Source organism: Aspergillus lucknowensis (assembly GCF_044049455.1).
Source record: "Aspergillus lucknowensis strain CBS 449.75 chromosome Unknown BJX67scaffold_97, whole genome shotgun sequence".
In the NCBI taxonomy this organism is placed as follows: Eukaryota; Fungi; Ascomycota; class Eurotiomycetes; order Eurotiales; family Aspergillaceae; genus Aspergillus; species Aspergillus lucknowensis.
In genome coordinates this window covers 1-19,464 of record NW_027263641.1, presented here as the reverse complement: position 1 = coordinate 19,464, position 19,464 = coordinate 1, and the positions used below count along the sequence as shown (strand labels likewise).

The 19,464-nt window shown below is 52.9% G+C and overlaps 6 protein-coding genes across 6 annotated transcripts in view; 3 read left to right on the top strand and 3 right to left on the bottom strand.

Moving 5' to 3' along the window:
- The window catches only part of BJX67DRAFT_375986 (WD40 repeat domain-containing protein), a gene marked incomplete at both ends in the record, with an annotated part of 3,190 nt that extends 1,471 nt beyond the window's left edge, over positions 1-1,719 (bottom strand). Inside the window, 2 exons of the mRNA XM_071031780.1 lie at positions 19-1,603; positions 1,643-1,719. Of these exons, the coding sequence (XP_070880434.1) occupies positions 19-1,603; positions 1,643-1,719 (1,662 nt within the window). The remainder of the gene's footprint in view (positions 1-18; positions 1,604-1,642) is intronic.
- A 1,573-nt stretch (positions 1,720-3,292) lies between these two features.
- On the top strand, positions 3,293-5,370 carry BJX67DRAFT_368594 (uncharacterized protein). Its single transcript, XM_071030647.1, has one exon. It carries the CDS (start codon positions 3,703-3,705, stop codon positions 5,047-5,049), a length of 1,347 nt encoding a protein of 448 aa, XP_070880433.1. The 5' UTR covers positions 3,293-3,702; the 3' UTR covers positions 5,050-5,370.
- A 1,537-nt stretch (positions 5,371-6,907) lies between these two features.
- Positions 6,908-8,347, top strand: BJX67DRAFT_338265 (uncharacterized protein). The gene has a single exon (XM_071027612.1). The coding sequence runs from the start codon at positions 7,074-7,076 to the stop codon at positions 8,142-8,144; it is 1,071 nt and encodes a 356-aa protein (XP_070880432.1). The 5' UTR covers positions 6,908-7,073; the 3' UTR covers positions 8,145-8,347.
- A 2,390-nt stretch (positions 8,348-10,737) lies between these two features.
- On the bottom strand, positions 10,738-12,957 carry BJX67DRAFT_368584 (LysM peptidoglycan-binding domain-containing protein). The gene is made up of 4 exons (XM_071030646.1): positions 12,219-12,957; positions 11,608-12,171; positions 11,200-11,549; positions 10,738-11,140 (listed from the first exon to the last, which is right to left on the bottom strand). The coding sequence occupies exons 1-4, from the start codon at positions 12,587-12,589 to the stop codon at positions 10,815-10,817; spliced, it is 1,611 nt and encodes a 536-aa protein (XP_070880431.1). The 5' UTR covers positions 12,590-12,957; the 3' UTR covers positions 10,738-10,814.
- BJX67DRAFT_368583 (uncharacterized protein) lies at positions 12,954-13,342 on the bottom strand. Its single transcript, XM_071030645.1, has one exon. It carries the CDS (start codon positions 13,311-13,313, stop codon positions 13,017-13,019), a length of 297 nt encoding a protein of 98 aa, XP_070880430.1. The 5' UTR covers positions 13,314-13,342; the 3' UTR covers positions 12,954-13,016.
- A 42-nt stretch (positions 13,343-13,384) lies between these two features.
- Positions 13,385-19,123, top strand: BJX67DRAFT_338240 (uncharacterized protein). The gene is made up of 13 exons (XM_071027611.1): positions 13,385-13,682; positions 13,732-13,757; positions 13,808-13,919; positions 13,973-14,104; positions 14,162-14,515; positions 14,566-14,709; positions 14,758-14,834; positions 14,886-15,134; positions 15,186-15,339; positions 15,393-16,028; positions 16,080-16,801; positions 16,855-17,263; positions 17,320-19,123. Exons 1-13 carry the CDS (start codon positions 13,450-13,452, stop codon positions 18,962-18,964), a joined length of 4,893 nt encoding a protein of 1,630 aa, XP_070880429.1. The 5' UTR covers positions 13,385-13,449; the 3' UTR covers positions 18,965-19,123.
- The last annotated feature ends 341 nt before the right edge of the window (positions 19,124-19,464 follow it).

Genomic DNA, 19,464 nt, shown 5'->3' with positions numbered 1-19,464 from the left:
ATCTGGTGAGAAGGCCACCGCGTTGACCGAATCCGTGTGGCCCTGCAGCGTGTGGCATTCCACGCTCGTGGCTGCATCCCAGAGCCGGACAGTTCGATCTCCTGAGGCGGATGCAACAGTCTGCCCATCTGGTGAGAACGCCACCCCGTTGACCGAACCCGTGTGGCCGTGCAGGACTTGCATGCATGGATCCCACGTCTCTTGCCTGAGAGTGACACGGTCTAGAAAATCCAACCTTTCGCCCCAATAAAGCTTCTTGCTATCACTAGCTTGAGGACAGAACGCAAGTGCAGTGCTATACACTTGTAAAGGTGCCTCTTGTATGATAGGCGCATAGCTAGTAGCAAACCTCTCAAATTCCTTGAAGATAAACTTACCCGGCTTTTGCCCAGTGGATTGATGGACAAGTTTTCTGAGAGATAAGATTCCATGTCGCATCTCACCAATAAGACTAAGGCTCTCTAGCCAGTGAAGCAGATGTTTCCGGAAGAAATCCAAAGTTGCCTTAAGCGGGTCAGCGGATGTAGGAATAGCCTCAGAAAGATGGTCCAGCCAGTACGTGCAACTATATCGCAGGTCCGATAACGGGTCAGGGTCGGGTCGGAAGGTTGCTATCTCCGAGACTGAAATACCGGGGTTATCAAGATTAAGATTGTAGATGTTGCGGTGCATATTGGCGGAGAGGTTCTGCAGGGACTCGCGAAATATTCTATGGTGTATTGCAGAGGGCGTGGATGGAAAAATGGTGGCGGCTACCTTGACATCACCGAGGTAGTCTTTCGCAGATTGATGTATCAGATAAACATAGTTATCCCGGATCGTAAGAAATGATCCGCACATGCCCACAATATCCTTCAAATCGTCCAAGCCATATCGTTGCTTATGCAAGCCAGCTACAAGACACAATTCGCGCAGATGAAGTGGTCGGTATCCAATCGCCACAATTGAGAGGACCAACATGCATAATTCGCGGTCTGCGCCTTCGAAAAGTTGCATCTGTTGAAGCATTCGGTCGTAGAGTGGGATCAAGCCTTGGGGGGTTCTCTCTAACAGCTCAACCATCGCTATTGAACGCCGGCATTTCTGCATTTCTTGGACCATCAAGGCCACCCATAAAAACGTGCCATCTGACTTTCGAAGCAGTTGTTCCTTAACCTGTTCCAAGAGGATTCCATTGCGCTGGAGTGGTGTCAGCCGAGATACTTTGTAATTAATATATGCCGCAACAGCATTAGATATGTGATTGGCATTTAGCTCTAGGCTGAGCTTGGTTTCCTTCTCGCCAAAATCTAGTTCTTGCTCGATATCATCCCTATTTCGGCTGGAGACTATCCACTTTACCTGGGCCGCTGACATAGACTTGGTCCTTGCAATAAGCTTGAGCAGATCAGGTAGATCTGTTTCGCACTCATCAAGAGCATCGACAAGTAGGTAGGTCATGGCATGTGTAGAATTCTGGATCATGTTGTCAAAAATTGCAGACAAGCTGTAGAACGTATTTCCACCTTCAAAGAGCATTGGGTTGGTGTCATATTTTTCTCGCAAATATAAGATCAAATTCGGCTGTTGTCGGACCAGCATATAGATTAAACTTCGCAGGATGCTGGTGGCATTGCGCAGTTTGGGCTCGGTTGCCTGGCACAGGAAGTAGGCTATTGATTGTGATGACTGTGACTGAATTTGCCGTACCAGTTCTTTAATTATGCCAATCATAAGCATGGTCTTGCCCTTGCCAGGATCGCCCTTAATCCAAAGCAACTGGCTTTGAGAGCTGCTATGCCACCTCTGGAACTCGGCATTACCCAAGACCCATCGAAATGAATCATCCAGTAAACCACCCTTCGTGGCCTCAATGCGTCGCCGCTCGGTTTCTGGATCAGCGACCAGCAAATCTCGCAGGCAGGAATTGTCTTTATCTGTGAAGACTGCACGAGTTTGTCATCACAAAGCACGGTAAAGCAGGGTGACAATAGCAACTTACCTGTTTTGACATCTGGTGATTGTGTAACACACTTTGGGTTGATCTCCGACAGCACGGCTTTCGCGAACGCCGCCGCCATTGCCGCTGCATAAGGCTGCCAATCTTTATTCTTTCGCTCGTCGCCATAATCGCAAACCCCTCGAATACACCCCACAGGGATCTCGTTCATGATGCCGGCCGCCTCCATTTCTAGGCCAATCACGTTGTATCTGTCCCTTAATCCATCTCGATCTCGCCTACTTTTCAGCAGCTGGTCGCCGGAGCCGATTGATCCGTACCATACACGCGTGCGTTCAGCGTTCGGTCGCCGTTGTCGTGGAATCGGTAGATCGTCGGCGGATAAGTAAAGAAAGTCGTTATCTTGCCCGGGGTCTGGAAACTTTGTGGCTGTCTCCGGTATATCCCTGTAGTAGCCCAATATCATTTGTGCCTCTCGCCTTTCTGCCTTGATCTTACCAATTGCAGACCCCACGATGCGTTCTGTTTGACGGAGGGAATGTCCGTTGCATAGTAACTCAAAGCCACCGTCTCCCTTCTGCTTGCCCAGCCCATAAGGTATTATTGCGGGATAATCTCCGCCGGGAGGAGAATAAGCCACAATAACATCACCCAGCCGAATATCGCGCGGGGGCGAGCACGAGTGGTTTGGAAGACCCGCAGCAACACCCACGAGAAGCCCAAACCATAGATTTGGAAAAATTTTTCTGATGTGGCTTGCGAGAGACGCCGCAGAGTTTGTGCCGTACCGTTGGCCGGCCGCAAACGTGGCGATCACGACATTATGTCCGTGGATCTCACCCGCGTGGAACAAATAGTCATCGCCAGGGCCGACAGGAAATCCTCCCAAATGCACCTTATCCAGCATATGTCTGGCAGCCTGTACCTCAATCTCGAGTGGAGCGATCCATGCGACGGTATAGAGGTTCGGGTCGAGGGTGGGCATTGTGGGCTCGGCTTGGCAGTGAGCTGGCGGGTCACTGGACAGCGATATCGAGGAGCGGGTTTATAAGGTGAGGAATGTGAAGTGGCGGTGCCTGTGTGGAGGTATTATGCTTTTAGCCAGCTGCGAGTTGCAAGTGGTTTATAGATCAAGAGGTCATTATGAGATTAAAATATCAAAGAGGAGAGGATCAGGAGGTTGCACAACATCAATCACATTGACATGCGCTTGGCACAGGCCCCTTACCAACACATGCCACTCACAGAAGGCCAGCGACTGATCTGCCAGCTGCTGGCCCTGGCCAAATACGGCGGGATGTTCGTACGTGAGCTGGCGTGGAGCCACTCTGCAAATGCCGCTTTAAAGGGGTGAGAACAAGGTTCATGAGATTCGGACGAGGTCCCATCAACATGAAGTGGGGTATCAGTCGCAAGGAAAAATAACGGTCCGACGCCCTTTTGTTTCTGACTGGTTCGCCCGTTTCCTTTTCTCGAATGTTCGATGCAAACAAATCAAACATTGCTGCCGTTTCTGAACTGGAGATCTGTCAACATCTTGACTCCTGCATCTCACAAGCCACCGCTCCATGCTGTACCTGAGGCTCTTCCAATCCGACAGTTTCAGTGACAATCCACGGTGTCCTTTCTTTTGCTGTATACACTCCTTCCTACTTCTGATAATGCTTCGCTCGTGTTGCTAGCCGCCTCGTCAGCGTTAACAGGTTTAGTGCTGACGTCTCCATCCAAAGGATTTTAGGTTGTAGTAGCTGCATCTCTCAGCGATGACGGACAGCCTTTTTATCTATGACGCCTCACAGTCCGGAGAAACATGGGACGACGATTCTCGGTACGCCCCTACCCCAGGGGATTTCGGTCGTTCCACCGGATACTCCCTTAGCCCCCCACATTGTACCTTGCCACAACCGCCGCAGGATCGACTCGGATTTCTCCCATTGGCTGAGTGGGAGAGAGGGGGCGAATATGATCAGCAGCCACCCAGATATGTTTGCTACACGGTCAAGTGGAAACTGCTGCTCAATAATAAGCCGGTGGGTAATGTGACCGAGAAAGACCTGGTCGTAGCTCCCAGTCAGTATTGGGAGAAGTATCTGCAAGCGGATCTTGACAATATGGCGCAAACGAAAAGGAAACCCAACCAACGGGTTCGACCTGAGAGTACGACCATCAAGGTTGAGGTCAATGATCGAAAGCAGTGCCCGCTGGAACAGTTTGACAACGGCACTACGATCAAATGGACGCCCGTGGAGAAACAACTATGTAAATGGAGCAATATGCTTCGCATTGCGAAAAAGCTTACTGTTAGTATCGCCTTTAGCTATAGGCAGGATGACAACGGGTCTGCGCCGACCAAGAAAGGCGACAAAAGGGGCCGTGTTTCCGCCACAAATATAATGCTTGCCGAACGAGACGCATACATTGCTGAAGAAGAAGAGAGGACCGGGCGACCCTCTGCGTGGAACGCTGTATATGAGCTCATGCAATGTAATGTCCGGTCATGCCAGCTGAACTCTGACTGGTGCTGGGAAGACCCAAAGGACAGCAAACACTACAAGCTCAGAGAGCCACACATTGATCGGCTGGTTGATTATGTTGACAAAGGCGGCAAACTTGAGAGGCATAATGATGTGCCCCGAGACATCCGCCGAGACCTGATTCTGGAGAGTCAGACAGGCAGAAAGTCTAAAAAGGATAATTCACTAGCCAACGGATCTTCATATCATCCAGTCAGCATTAATGTGCTACCCACCCAGGAATCAAGAGCTCCCATAATATCAGCTTCGCCACGCAGATCCTTTTCTCCCCGTGTGGTCATCCAAGGAGACCAAGTAGCGGCAGTGAAAAAATATTGCAAATGGCTGGAGTCACGATACAGCGACGAGGCATACAAAGCTGATTTTCAAAAAGCCCGTGATGTGGTGCTTAAGAGGCGGATGGACCTTGAGCTTATTCTCGACAACCCCAATCCAGGCTTCTTCACTGATGAAGGCATTGAAATAGGGACTGCTCTTCGATTTATCCGTGATATTCAGGAATGGGATAGACACGTGAAATCTAAATCGCCACCCCAGGGAACAATTGAAGGACATTCTGACGATGATTTACTATAGAACCAAAGCGTTTCTGATGAAATATAGGTGAGTTACCGCGATTTCGCAAGCTCGCCACAGTGGTGCAATGCCTACGATGGACTTTTAACGAATTTATCATTAGTCACGCCGGTCTCAGTCAACCTACTGGGTATCAAATAACCAAGTCACGACTGAGAGAACTGTACATCTGCCCTGCCTCTGCTGGCCTACGTGGGCCTAGCATCTACGGTTTCATTGTGATAAACCTTAAGCGGTGCGAATAGAATTGGTATATAATTAATCTCTTGGTCCAATTTTGTTCTATAGCCACAATATATATTCTTGTCCAACGTATCCACGTTTGCCACCGTGAAAATATTCATAAACTGCACCGTTCGCCACTATCACGCTTCATGAATAGTTTGGGACCACCAGAACTTGTTTTAGTTACTTCACACGGAAACTAGAAACCCTGCTTTAGCAACTCTCCTCACAAGCGCATCCAGGGCCATGCAACATGTCGTATATAAAGAGGCTGGCCTACCTTCGACTGTTATACCCGCATGTCGAAAGTGGCCTTCTGCACTCTTCTCTCGTTCGCCAACAGTCTGGACACATTTCCGGAGAAAAGAATGGAAGCCTTGACCAGAATTCTCCGCGAAGGTTGACCAAGCTTTCTTGATATATGCCTTCAACTCGGCAAAAAACTCCTCAATAGGATTGAAATCTGGGGAGTAAGGTGGCAGATAGAGTAACTTAACTCCTGCATCAGCACACAGCTGTTGGACGCGCTCTGAGCGATGGAAGGATGCATTATCCATTACTATCACGGATCTTGGCTCTGGAAATCTCCGACAATGCCAAAGAAGCCGCTGGATAAAGCTTTCAAAGACCGCAGCGTCAGTTGAACCTTGATAGATGTCGGAGATTACAATACCATCTTGAGCATATGCTGGATGTATATGGTGACGTTGACCACGGCAAAATTTAGAAATTTGGACTGGGGTCACCCCGAGTGGAGACCAACCTGTGCGACGGAAGCCTACCCGTTTATCACATCCGGATTCATCAACAAAAACAAGCTGATCGGACCGAAACTTGGACAACTTATGCTGGTAGAAAGCTCTTAGTTGAGGGTTCTGTTCTTTTGCTTTCTGCCGCGCCTGCTTTTTCGTCCAACCATGCCGGGAAAGGGCTCTTTGAATGCTTGATGCTGAGGGGAGGACGTTGAATTCGTCCCATAAAAAGACTGCCATTTCATCGATATAGAGGCCAGGCTTTTCAACAAGATGATCACATAACGCCTCGAGCATAAGAGGAGTGATGCTTGGTGGCCGGCCAGCGCGGACAAGGTGAGGTCTGGCGGTGCCGTACAGTCGCAACTTTCTGCGGAGCTCAGTCACAGACCTCTCGCTACATTTGGCAATCCGAGCAATCTGTGGATTACTGAGCCGTTTACGTATCATATGGACAGCCATCCTGTGCTGTTGAGAGTCCAGGTGTCGCGCCATCTCATCAATCGGCAACAAGGTGAAAAGCACACGTTGGCCTCTGGAATCGAGGTGATGGCAGAAAAGCTAGGCGGAGTGTATTCTTGGCCGTCATGGTATGGTTTGGTTACTTTGAGTTTCCGTTGGGCATGGTACTATTCACGGCAGAGACGGGCCGGAAATATAGGCTAACCGCTTCTGATATACTAGGGCTTCGGAATTAGGGTTTGGAAACAAGCTCCGTTTGTCCAAGACATAGAAGGACATTTCGGGTCGGACTGTACCAATACGGCTTACAGCTTACGGGTTTGGTACATCATGGTTCTTACCGTTGCCGCTTGCTGGTTTTACGCTAAACCTAACTTGGCTTAGATTGAGCATGTGATTAGGGTTGGAAAACCGAAGTATATGTTCTTCGGATGGGAAGCTGAAGGCGCTTCCCACCGTACAACTATGGCATCTCACTGTATTGGGAGGACTGTATTGGGAGGACCTTCCGGGACTATACTCGACTGTACCTTCCGGACCACCACTGTAACGACCGGACGATAGACGGATCTCCTGGGGACGAAGATGGTGGTGGAACCCAACTCTCGGCCACGGGCAATTGCCAAATTACCCACCACCACGGCCCTATCCGAACTCCTTGCGCCCGAACCCCTGAATTTCAACCCACGACCTCGCAACGTCAAACAGCTCATCCGGATCTCTACCACCTTTTCCACCATCAAATCTCGATTAACCTCCTTCAGTGAATGGGCCTATACACAAATTACTCCTCAACAACTAGCACAATATGGATTCTACCACCTACACCACCACCATCCCGGCCCTGTTGTCTGCTGCTTCACCTGTGAATCCGAGCACGGGATAAACGAAGACCGACCGTATACAACAGACGCATTACTTGCCCTACACCACGATGGCTGCTTATGGACAATTGCTCTCCGCGACCTCTCCCCTTGCTTGATTGACGCAACGCCATCCCCACAGCCAACCAGGGACATTCAGACACCCATACCAACCGCTCCCCAGGACCGCTCACGTTCCAAAGGCCGTCCACCCAAAAACGGCACCTATAACCCAGACCCGCAGACAAGAAAACAAGATCTACCGAGACCTTCCACACTACCACGATCCCCGTCCTGCCCACCTGCAAACACTCGAGTATCCGACAACGCCTGGGCGGAGCGAACCAAACAGACATCAGCCACAGCAACAAAAAGCCAACCTCCCCTCCCAACCACTACTACATCCAACACCAAGAACACTACATATGCCTCAGTCCTCAAGTCCGGCACTAGATCAAACGCACGAAAGCAATCAACTCGCAGAAAGAACGAACTTTTCAAACCACACTCTCAGTCTTCGCCAAATACCGGCCAGCCGAAAAGGCAGCATCCGCCTCCATCCCAACCACTCACAATGAAAGACCTACATGATCGATTTCACAACAGACCATCGCCATTCAGGCGGAACTACTCGGCTGAGAGGCACTACAGAAACAACCAACACCAGAAACCCGCAACAGCGGCTAAATTATTATCGAATTTCTTAATCTCAGCACTGCCATTATTCAGTCAATTCTTGTTGGATGCCCAAGGAGACAAACATAACCCGCACACTCCGCCCCTTCTGAGCTAGTGGACATACCTGAAAGTTCCCTACTGAGAGAGTTGCAAGATTCTGACGGAAATGCTTCGTTGTTTCTTGGTTTTATATTTGAATTGGCTTTTATCATCCCCATAATTGTATCAAGCCTCCCCCTTACTGCAAGGTGGCGAGGAAGGGAAACAATCACAGGCCTGTCAGGCGAGGCTCTAAATTCGCCCTCAGGTAGCTTGGAACATCATAATGGTATCACAATCATGTAATTAGAAGAGTGTTTTACCTGCATATCGCTTAGGCGAGGGGTCAGCGTATGAATCACACACACACACACACACACACACCGTACAACTATGGAAGGAGCATCTACAACAAGCAGTCAAACGAGCAACCCAGGTTAACATAGCACTTGGGGGACTAAGGCACCTCCGCCCAGAGCAGATGAGACAACTCTACCAAGCTTGCGTGGTACCAATAGTGGATTACGCGTCCACCGTCTGGCACAACCCACTGAGAGATAAGATACACCTGAGAACACTAGGAACGGTGCAACGAACCGCCCTAATTCGCATTCTCTCTGCCTTTAAGACTGTATCAACTGCAGCTCTAGAGGTAGAATCTCATATGCTACCAACCCACCTACGACTCAAACAACGGGCACAGATAATGGCCGCCCGTCTTTACACTCTTCCAAAAGATCACCCATGCCATGCAGTGGTGGCCCGGGCAGCAATACGCAGCACACACAAAGGAACTGATCACCGGTTCCCGCTAGCAGAAACCTTGCGGACAATGGACCCCGCTCGGTTACAGGCCCTGGAAACAATCAACCCAACGCCTCAACCGCCATGGCGGACACCAGCATTTGCAGAAATCGACATCGAGCCAGACCGGGACAAAGCCAAAGAGAAAGCGTCTGCCAGACAGAAAGCAACCGGTATCACGGTCTTCTCTGATGCATCAGGTCAACATAGCTATCTAGGGGGTGCAGCGGTAGCCCTAGATCAGAGTCAAAATATAAGCCAACATCGGAAAGTCTGCATTGGCTCAATGGAGTATTGGTCCGTATATGCAGCAGAGCTCATGGCAATATACTATGCCATTAGCCTTGTTCTTAAGATAGCGATGGAAAAGCGAGATACCCTAGCGGGTAAACAAGAACCGGCAACTATCCTTAGTGATAGCATGTCAGCGCTACAAGCCATCTCAAACGCATGGAACAAGTCGGGTCAGAGGATTATCCAAGCCATACGGCAATCAGCCCGAGAGTTAAAAGCGCGGGGGATCCCACTCCGCCTCCAGTGGGTCCCAGGACACTGCGGGGACCCTGGAAACGAGGCGGCTGATCGACTAGCCAAAGAAGCAGTTGGCCCAGAGGAGGAACACCCCTTTCAACACCTCGTTTCACGAGAAAAGGGATTTATCCGCAACAAGATTCAGAAAGAATGGGAACAGGAATGGAAGGGCTCCAAGAAAGGCAGCCATCTCCGCCGGATAGATAAAGGTCTACCCTCAGTTCGTACTCGGAGAATGTATGGTTCGCTGCCACGGAATCGAGCCTCCTTGTTCACGCAACTCCGAACTGGCCATTCATGGCTAGCAACCCATGCCAAACTGCATCGCTTTAGAGAAGATGACAGGTGCGAATGTGGAGCAGCAGAAACAGTGGTTCACGTCCTGATTGACTGCCCAAAATTGAAGGTCATACGACAAGAGCTGCGGAAGAAAATAGGGACTGCATTTAATGAGATTTCAGATATGCTGGGAGGAGGGTCACAAGGTAAGAATGGTAAGGAGGATGATGTGCAAGGCGGTAGCATCTTAGGTGCAATACTAGACTTTGCAGAGGCATCACAGAGGTTTCAAAGCCGCGCGCCACAGGGCCGCTGAACGGAGCACCAGGCATTTAGGCCACCATAGGCCGCGACGAGGCTCCAAATTCGTCTGTAATTTATGGTTTACTGTATATAGATATGCACAAGGTTAGATAGAGATCTCCTGCATATCGCTTAATTGCGAGGGGTCAGCGTATGAATCACACACACACACACACACACACACACACCGTACAACTGCTACCGCCACGCGACCCTCCGGCGCCGTGTCTGGCCGGAGGGGCCGCGGGGCAACCTTGATGAGGCCCTATCTGACCCGAAAACCGCCCGCCAACTCGTGGGATTCCTCCTCGACACGGGACGACTCCCATGGCTGCGTCAAAATGACAATGACACCGACGCTGATACCAACCCCGATACCGACGCCGGACCTGACCCCACCCCGGAACCGCCGCTGAGGGCGCCGACACCACCAGACGCCTCTAAGCCACCCCCGAAAGCGCTGATACCAACTCGGCTCAACCGACAACTGGCCCCTAATCGGCAACTGGTTCATGGCAGTGACCGCGACGAAGCAGGGAGCTGGCGGCTGCGCTTTCCGCCATATTCCCACGCCGAGCTGATCCAGACCGTATGGCACGCCCAATAGTCCCCGACGCGCCGCCAGCCCGGGCCCATGGCTCGGGTGAGCGATACGCCGGACCAGATCCTGCAGGGGTGGGCTCCCCGCGATGACTTCATTGCCGATTGAGTATTTACATTTACATGAACTATACGGATATTGACAGACGAAAGAGCTGCAAGGGGGTTGGATAAATAATTATCAAATACAAAAGAATACTAATAGAGTGATGAGGCCGACACCCCTGCATCACCTGATCCCCACACAAACATAAAAGTCAAGCAGCAGCTTCGAGCAATCGTCCTTCACAGCTGGATTCCACGCGTAAAAGTCCTCGAGGTCAATGTCGTACTTCTTTGCAATGAGCTCGCACGTGGCGCCCTTGCGGACTTTGTAGAACTTGTTGCACTTCTTGGTCATCCCGTCTTGAATGGGTGACGGGGTGGGCGAGGACGTTGAGGTGCTGGTCGTGCTGGTCGTGGTCGTGGTTGACGTCGGTGTCTCGGTGGGAGTTGGTGTTGTCGTTGGGGTGGATGTTGGAGTGGGTGTCAAGGTTGTCGGCGGGGGATCTCGCTCTGCACGCCGTTTATTTAGTACGCTACTCGAGAACTGCAGAAGCAGGAGGGAAGCATACTCTCAACAGCACAATACCTATACCCGTCCTTGATCTGGCACTTCGAGGTATCCTCGTCAAGCGAGGGGTTCCACTTCTGCAGCTGCGCGACGGTCACATTGTAGAAACGTGAGACGGTCAGACAGGCGTTGTCGTACTCCGGCTCTGTCGAGTTGAGGTACGTCGCGTAGACCGTGCAGTTGGACCACGTCCCCTTCGCCAGGGGCTGCGGGACGATATTAGGGTCTTGGGGCCAGACGCTGTCTGTTGGAAGCGTTGTGTAGCAGCTTGAGGGCTGGAAGAGGCCTTCGCATTTGTCTGTTGGTGTCGGGGTTGGGGTGACGACTGGGTCGAGTTCGCTTCCGGGGGGGCTATACTTGTCAGTCCGAACAATACTCAAGAATGGAAGAGAACCGAAAGGCGGCTAACCTAACGCAGATCTGGTACCCCGTCCACTGGAACAGATTCCCGCAGCTCTTGTTGATATTCGGGTTCCACGAGCGCAGCTGCGTCACTGAGACACGGCCGGGCAGACCCTCGATAATACTATCGCAGGTATCATTCTCCTTGAGCGTGTACACAGTGCACGTCTTCGGCAGACAGAGCTCTGTCCCAGCGTCAGGGAAATTCTGGCAATACGCCTGCAGCTCATTCGTGTGCAGTAATGACCATGTCGACACGTTCTGCGCAACACTGATAGACTTGCAGTCGTCTCCGTCCTTGATCGTATACTTCTGCGAGTCGTCACAGGTTGGCGAGTGCCCGGGAATCGTGCTGTTGAGCGCAATTGGCGTTGGCGAGGTGTACGGATACCCGGTCTCCGAGCAGCTCGAGGTTAGTGAGGAGAACTTCTCCGCCAGGTTGTTGCTGTACCCGAAGGGCGAGTTCAGGTCGATCTGGTAGTGTCCCAGAACGCAGTCGGAGCACTCCTGCTCTGGGGTAAAGCTGCCGTTGATACTGGAGAGGACAGCCCAGCAGTAATCATTGGAGCCTCTGCTCGAGTTAGTGTAAGTTCGACAGTGGGAATAGGGGAAACGCACTTTTCCTTATCGCAGGTCACGCGGTACTTGTACAGCAGCTCCTCAGCAGTGTAAGTGAGGTTGTAGGCGATGTCGTTCATGACGATAATGTCGTCCTTGTCTGTGCATGCTTTCTCAACTTCGGACCGGTACTCCTTCAGCGAGTTGGCACAGTCCTTTGCGCAGATCTTATCAAGCACCTCTGTCGACGGCAGCGTTCCGGAATCTACTGCCATTGTAAGGCGATAGTCGCAATCAAGAGTCGCATTGACAGCCTCTTTGCAGCCATCGGACACACCAGGAAGCTCGAGATCGTAGGCGGAGCCACCATTGAAACGCTGCGCATGGGCCCCGAGCCCCAGCGCGAGCACGAAAGCTACGACAGTCACCATCTCGGAAGGCGGCAGCAAAAAACGAGACCGTGGGAAGGGACAAAATCGCGCGCTCGTTGCGACGAGTTGGATTGATCAAGTTTAAGAGAGCTCCACGGACGCAGCCGGGGCGAAGAAACAGGATGCATCGGGAAATCTCCGTGTCGCATCGAACATCCAACCCGCAGTCGGCTCGTCGCGCCCACGGGCCTGTGAAGATGCGCCGAATCTGGGAAACGACTGCGTCAGGGACGCCTTGACGCCAGGGATGATCGCCACGACAGGAACAGAGCCAGACACTGCCCCCCCAATCACCACCAATAAAATCCCCCAAGGGTTCCGAGTACGAGGGACCCTTGAGGACGGGAGATTAATTTTGACTCAGGCCCGTGGGTCTCGTGGCGCTTGTTGGGGCCACTTGCGCTGGTCCGGAGGGGCGTGTGGAATGTTACATACTTGTCTCAGATCCCACTAACGCTGTTAGGGCTGATGCTGCGCTCACTATGGGGGCGGGGCGCAGGATTGCGCTTGATTCAGAGGATTTCCCGCGGAGGGACACAGGGATCAGGATCCATCCGGCGCAGAACATTCCAGTCAGGGTTACAGTGCAGAGCATCGGAAATGCTCGGTCGGCTTGGGGCGAAGAGATCGTCTCTAACGCGTCCATGGGCGGATGCCTTGCGCGAACGAAGTCAACCTTGGTGGGAGATGAAGCTTGGATTGTGCAGGGAGCGTCGGAGGTCATCCCGAAGCGAAATTGAACATGCACCTGCGGTTGTGGGGATGTTGAAAAGGGCGCATTGCCCTCTTGAGCTGGAGATTTCCCACCTGATACTTCAGCAAAGTGTTTCCAAGGAGGAAGAAGGCCTCTATGTATAGCCATGGGGATCTTTCGCTCCCTTTCCACGATCCCCTTCGTGGCATCGCTTGTTCTTCTCTTCTCACTGCTTCCCTTTGTTACTCGCGCTTCTAGTCCCTCGTTAGCTGCTGCCCAATCTGCTCAGCTCAATGAGTTCCAGGGCAGTTCTTTAGCCATGTTCAACACCCCAGCTCTTGCTGTGGATGACGATTATACCTGCGATGCCGACCGACCGTGCTCGAACAGCGCCTGCTGGTACGTCGTGGCTATATAATACGGGAGAATGAATCTAACGAGCGTCTAGCGGCAAAGAGGGCCAATGCGGATACGGTATGCCCCAGTACTTATGTTCGGCTGAGCCGTACTGACTCACGTCGCAGGACCGGACTACTGCGGAGACGGATGCCAGTCCAACTGCGACGCAGTGGCCGAGTGTGGTGAATTCGCCGAAGAGGAGGGCAAGGAGTGCCCGCTGAACGTCTGCTGTTCGCAGTAAGTGCCTCTCTCCTTTGACCATGCCATGCCTCGTTCTAAATAGCCGATAGATACGGATTCTGCGGCACGACGACTCTGTTTTGCGACGATAAATGCCAAAGCAATTGCGGCAAGCCTGAAGTTCCTGGTGGAGCCAGCTCAGAGTCTGTTCTTCATAAAGTCATTGGCTATTACGAATCATGGTGAGTGTCCCCGAAGATGATCAACTCGCAGCACCTGCTAACAGCTGTACTTGATAGGGCTGCACGCCGCAAATGCCAGAAATTCACACCCCAGCAGATCCCAATCTCGGGCCTGACGCACATCAACTTCGCGTTTGCTTTTGTCGAACCGGAGACCTACAAGGTCGTGCCCATGGACGGGGAAACACCGGCGAGTCTGTTCCAAGAAGTCACAGAGCTGAAGGACCGCGCGTCTGGCGGCGATCTAGAAGTGTTTATCGCCATCGGAGGATGGACGTTCTCTGACAACGGGACGGACACGCAGCCGCTGTTGGGCGAGATTGCCGCTGATGCGGACAAAAGACAGACCTTCGCGGATAACCTGGTGGACTTTATGGTGAAGTATGGCTTTGATGGCGTTGATCTGGATTGGTATGTTCCTAGACAATTCAATAACCTTCCTGAAGACTAACAGCATGTAGGGAATACCCTGGTGCCCCTGACCGTGGTGGCAAGGAGGCTGATACTAAAAACTTTGTCTCGCTGATGAAGACACTGAGAGAGACGTTTGACAACAGCGCGCGCGGGGGTTATGGCCTAACCTTTACCATTCCGTCCAGTTATTGGTGAGTACTACCTCAGGACTCAAAGTGTTTGTGTGCTAACAGCAGCAGGTACATGCAATATTTCGACGTTCCTGGCCTGCTGGAGTACGCAGACTGGACAAACATGATGTCGTACGATCTCCACGGTATGTCCAAATCCAGCTGGGAAGGAACCGTAGGTAACTAATATCTCCTAGGCGTATGGGATGCCAACAACGAAATCGGAAACAAAATCCATGGACACACCAACCTTACCGAGATCAAGTTGGCGGTTGACCTCCTCTGGCGCAATAACGTTCCTCCTGGGAAGGTAGTACTGGGCACTGGGTTCTATGGCCGTTCGTTCCAGCTCTCGGACAAAGACTGTGCGGAACCCGGCTGCTCATTCAAGGGGGCTGCAAGGGCTGGAGAGTGTACAGGGGAGGGAGGAATCCTGGGATATTTTGGTGCGAGCTGACATCAGCCCTCTCTACCAGATCATTGCTAACCCGGGCCAGAAATCCAGGAGATCCTGCGAAATGACGACTCCATCAAGAAAATCCACGACAAGGAAACCGCAGTGAACTACTTCACCTACGACGACGACCAGTGGGTCTCGTACGACGACGAGAAAACCTTCCAGCAGAAGGTGGAGTGGGCAGACGACCTTGGGTACGCTACCCCCCTCCCAAAGAGAAGGCATCCGCATCATGCTAACAGCACAGTCTCGGAGGAGTGATGATCTGGGCCGTCGACATGGACGACGACTCCCTAACCGCCCTTGCCGGCCTCTTGGGCAGAGAAGTCGGCGGCAGTGTCGACCTCCCCGGTGGGATCGGAAATATTGGCCTGGTAATCGACGACTGGGCGTCGCAGAACGGCCAGAACTGCGAGATGTTGGCGTGCGGGAAAAAGTGCAGCGGCGGTAACATTGAAGTTGGACAAGCCAAAGACGACTGCGACGGCGACGAGCACCGCAAGATCTGCTGCCCGAACAGCAATGTCCCAGTCGGCTGTCGGTGGCGCGGCACAAGCAGTGGCTCTGGTTGCAAGCCACACTGTAATCTGGGAGAGCTGGGTCTATTCCAGAGCGAGTACGGCGATGAGGATTGCTTCCTTGGCAGGCAGCAATTCTGCTGCACGTCTGACCAGTATGAGGAGCTCGTGGGAAGCTGCACGACGACGAAGTGTGGCACTACAAAGTGCCCGAGCGGCAAGAAGGCTATCGCGACATTCCATGACCACGGAGCCGATTGTGACGGGCCCGACCCGGATAGGCTAGTTCGCTCCGTGTGCTGCGATGAGGATGGGCAACTGGGCGATTGCCGGTGGACGAAATGCCATAACCTCCAGTGTTACGCGTGAGCTGCGCTTGCCCTTTGCTGTCTTTCCTGTACTAACCCTCCGCGCAGCAACGAGGTCCTTGTCACGACGGCTCATCTAAGCAACATCTTTTGCAGAGGACCAGAAGAGGCCCGACTATGTTGTAAAGTGGAAGATTCCCAAGCTTTCCTGCCGGTGCAACCAGAGAAAATCTTCCCCGAACTACCTCCCTATCACTACGACTATGTCGACGATGGCCAGAATCTGGACAACACGTACGGCGGCGTGCATACCTCCCTGCAGACCACATCGGAACTAGTCATTGCCGGCCCTCCGGATGTGGTGTCAAACCTGGACAAGAGAGATGGCTCTCACACGACCTTCCTGTCCTGCGAAGGCATCCACGAGCGCGGCCTACAAACAGCACGCATCGCGTGCATGAATGATGGCGAAGACAGTAACTGCGACGATATGCTGCTCAACGGCCTGGAAGGAACCATCGTCAAGATGCCAAAGAACTGTGGGCCGGGCACGTACGCTGTTGCCAGGAGCCTAGAAGTTTCGCAGAACCAGTCGCTGCCTGACCACGTACTCGCGAAGAGAGATTCGACGAGGCCAGTCATGGACCTGAGCTTTGACTACAACTTTGAGAAGATCAAGCGCGCCGATGACAAGGTGTATATCCGTCTCGACTACGCGAACGTGTACCGATACTGGGAGCAAGTCTTCGCGGGCAACCCTGTCAGGCGGTCTCTCAACCCTGACCTCAACCCGCGCTTCTGGAGCGAGGATGAGGACGAATGGAAGAAGCGTACGTGCCATTTTGCATAGCAATGCCCAGTATCCGATAGCTAACATGCATAGTATACGGCAAGCTCACGGAAAAGGAGGACGACTACTACACCGAGCTACCAAGGGAAATCGACGCATCTTTGTACGGAACCTCAAAGACGTGCCACGAGGGCGACGAGCAGTTCCTAAAGCTGGACGTCGAGGGCAGCGCAGGCGCGAAAGCCAAATACGGCTTCACAATGGTAGGCACTCTCGACCCGTGGGATATCCAAGAGTCGTACGCCTTCCTAGGCGCGGACATTCAGGCCGATCTGAAGCTCTCGGTTACGGCGAATACCGGTTTGAATGCCGACCGGATTGTAGAGGAGCTGTGGCAGACTCCGTTGAGGATGCAGCGTTTCTATGAACCCGGGATTGCATCTATCGCACCTCAGTTTAGGGTTTTCGCGGGAGTAGAAGCGGGGGATGTCGGGCTTGTCGGGTAAGTTGTTCGTGTTCATTTCTACGCCAATGATATTGGACCTAACTGCTCCCAAGCGACTTTTCTACGCAGCTGCGCGGCGGAACAGACGGTTACATGTGGAGCTATTTCCCCGAGGCCGCTGGGGAGCGCAGGGGCAAGACACAGAGCAAGATCAGCAAGGATGCCTTTGACGGTGAGTACAAGGTCACCAAGGGATCTTTCACTGTCACCTTCGAGCCCAGGGTGGATCTCGACATTTCGATCGGCAAATATGTAGAGATGAGCGACGGCTACGCGCAGACAAAGAACGCCAAACGTGGCTGGGAAGCGAGCAGCAACCTGGCGTCCACCGAGCTCAGTCTCTGGTTTGAGATGGGCCTCCAACTGGACGGTTACAAGGCCGTCTTCCAACAATCCGAAGGGTTCGCCCAAGCGATGAACTACGGCGGCGACCACGACCTCTTCCCCGAGGACGACGAGTCGCAGTATCTGATCGGGAAGCGTCCTGACGCGTATCACTTGAAGAGCCCGACCCGCGACCTTGACGGTCCAAAAGAGCCAGATTACTCGGGATACCCTATCTTCGGCGGGCATGATCTGTTGGAGTGCGCATCGGGCCTGGGTGAGGACACAGGCAAGATCCCAGAGGCTGTCTGTCTCGCCGGTATCGCCGACGCCGATCCAAAATTGCTCGAGGACGGCGGGGAGCCGTCGATGAAGGGGACAGAGCTGGGCAACGGGGAGGACAAGTCGCTCGATCCGCGTGGAAACCCCCGTCCGTACGACATCGTCGACCTCGCCGACCAAGTCCTGTTCACCATCTGGTGCCTGTCGTATCCTTCTATCGGCAGGCTCCCCTGGAGCCCTGGTGACCCTATGATGGATGTCGCCGACCCAGATGGCTGTACCGAAGTCGGAGTGACGGACGATGGTGATCCCAACATGGAATACGTCACGGAGCACATTTTCGAACTGCAATCTATCGCCCAATTCATCAGCTTCGCGATTCACGGCCGACTGCCCGACGGCAGTCAGACCCAGCATTCAACGATCTCCCAGGCTACCGCCGAACGACTCGATGAGGACTATGGGAACTGGGCTGGGAACAATGCGCCGGCCGAGAGCGCGCTCTACCACATCTTCAACGCAATCGGCAGCAACAACAACAAGGGGGCGATGATTCGCTGCGAGGCGCAGCTCAACGCCGTCAAAGGCCGGCTGTGGAGCGGCATCGACATCATCGCCGATTCCACCTGGGATGGCCAAGGGCTCGATGACCCGGACAATGCCCACATGGCCCTCTCCTGGCTCCGTGAGGCTGGTAATATTTTCGCCTACCTGGAGGCAGACGAGGTGCAAGACCGGCTGCAGGAGACGGTGGACTCGATCCGAGAGGAACTGGAGCGCTTCCAGGATCTATACAACGCCAACCAGTCGAGCCAGATTGACATTGTGAGTCTGTGGGATGAGTGGATCATTTCGTTCTTCGAGGATATGCGTGACCGCGCCGCGTCCTGGGTGCGTCGTCGGGCCGCAACCATTGTCGCGGACTGGGAGGATATTGTACGCTCCCGACGGCGTGATTACAATGCTGACCCGAATCCGGAGAACCAGGTGGAGCTGGAGGCGGCGGAGGAGAATCTCAAGATCGTCAAGGAGACGGTGGACGGGATCTTGGATCGCATTAGGAACACCACGTTCTGGGACTGGCTGACATAAGTGGAGACTCAGCTGCAGTAGACACATACTGTTAATATATTTCGTTGGTTGCTACATTCATATTCGAGCTGACTTGGTTCACTTCCTCTTTGCGATTTCTTAGCCTCAATATAGTATATCATCACACAATACACAGAAGCAAATATCACCCCCTAGACATCCCCCCAACTAGCCTAATCATCGAAGTCTCTCGATACCCAGGAATAACCTGATAATTATTCAGCGCCCGACACCCATGCTTCTCATACAGCCCTCTCCCGGAGGGCGAGGACGAAATAAACGTGATCACCCGCGCCTCATCCGCACGATTGAGTCCCCGTTTCCAGGAGTCGCGCGCCGAGGCCCCGTCTTCCGAAGGCGGGGTCTACGGCGAGTAATTCGAGGTCTAAGTCATATTAGCTTCAATGCCCAGCATGGAGGTAAAGGAAAAGGGCCGGGGGTACAATAATGCTGCCGATCCCCAACAGCACGCCTCCTCTCCGAGTCAGGGTAAGCGCGGT

Excerpts from the sequence above, each read along its gene's own strand:
- BJX67DRAFT_368594 (XM_071030647.1), top strand. The coding sequence starts at position 3,703 with ATGACGGACAGCCTTTTTATCTATGACGCCTCACAGTCCGGAGAAACA.
- BJX67DRAFT_338265 (XM_071027612.1), top strand. The coding sequence starts at position 7,074 with ATGGTGGTGGAACCCAACTCTCGGCCACGGGCAATTGCCAAATTACCC.
- BJX67DRAFT_368584 (XM_071030646.1), bottom strand. The coding sequence starts at position 12,589 with ATGGTGACTGTCGTAGCTTTCGTGCTCGCGCTGGGGCTCGGGGCCCAT. Across the intron at positions 12,172-12,218 it reads GTGACCTGCGATAAGGAAAA|AGGCTCCAATGATTACTGCT; the intron begins GTGCGTTTCCCC and ends TAACTCGAGCAG. Across the intron at positions 11,550-11,607 it reads GGGTACCAGATCTGCGTTAG|CCCCCCCGGAAGCGAACTCG; the intron begins GTTAGCCGCCTT and ends TGACAAGTATAG.
- BJX67DRAFT_368583 (XM_071030645.1), bottom strand. The coding sequence starts at position 13,313 with ATGACCTCCGACGCTCCCTGCACAATCCAAGCTTCATCTCCCACCAAG.
- BJX67DRAFT_338240 (XM_071027611.1), top strand. The coding sequence starts at position 13,450 with ATGGGGATCTTTCGCTCCCTTTCCACGATCCCCTTCGTGGCATCGCTT. Across the intron at positions 13,758-13,807 it reads AGAGGGCCAATGCGGATACG|GACCGGACTACTGCGGAGAC; the intron begins GTATGCCCCAGT and ends CTCACGTCGCAG. Across the intron at positions 15,340-15,392 it reads GAGTGGGCAGACGACCTTGG|TCTCGGAGGAGTGATGATCT; the intron begins GTACGCTACCCC and ends CTAACAGCACAG.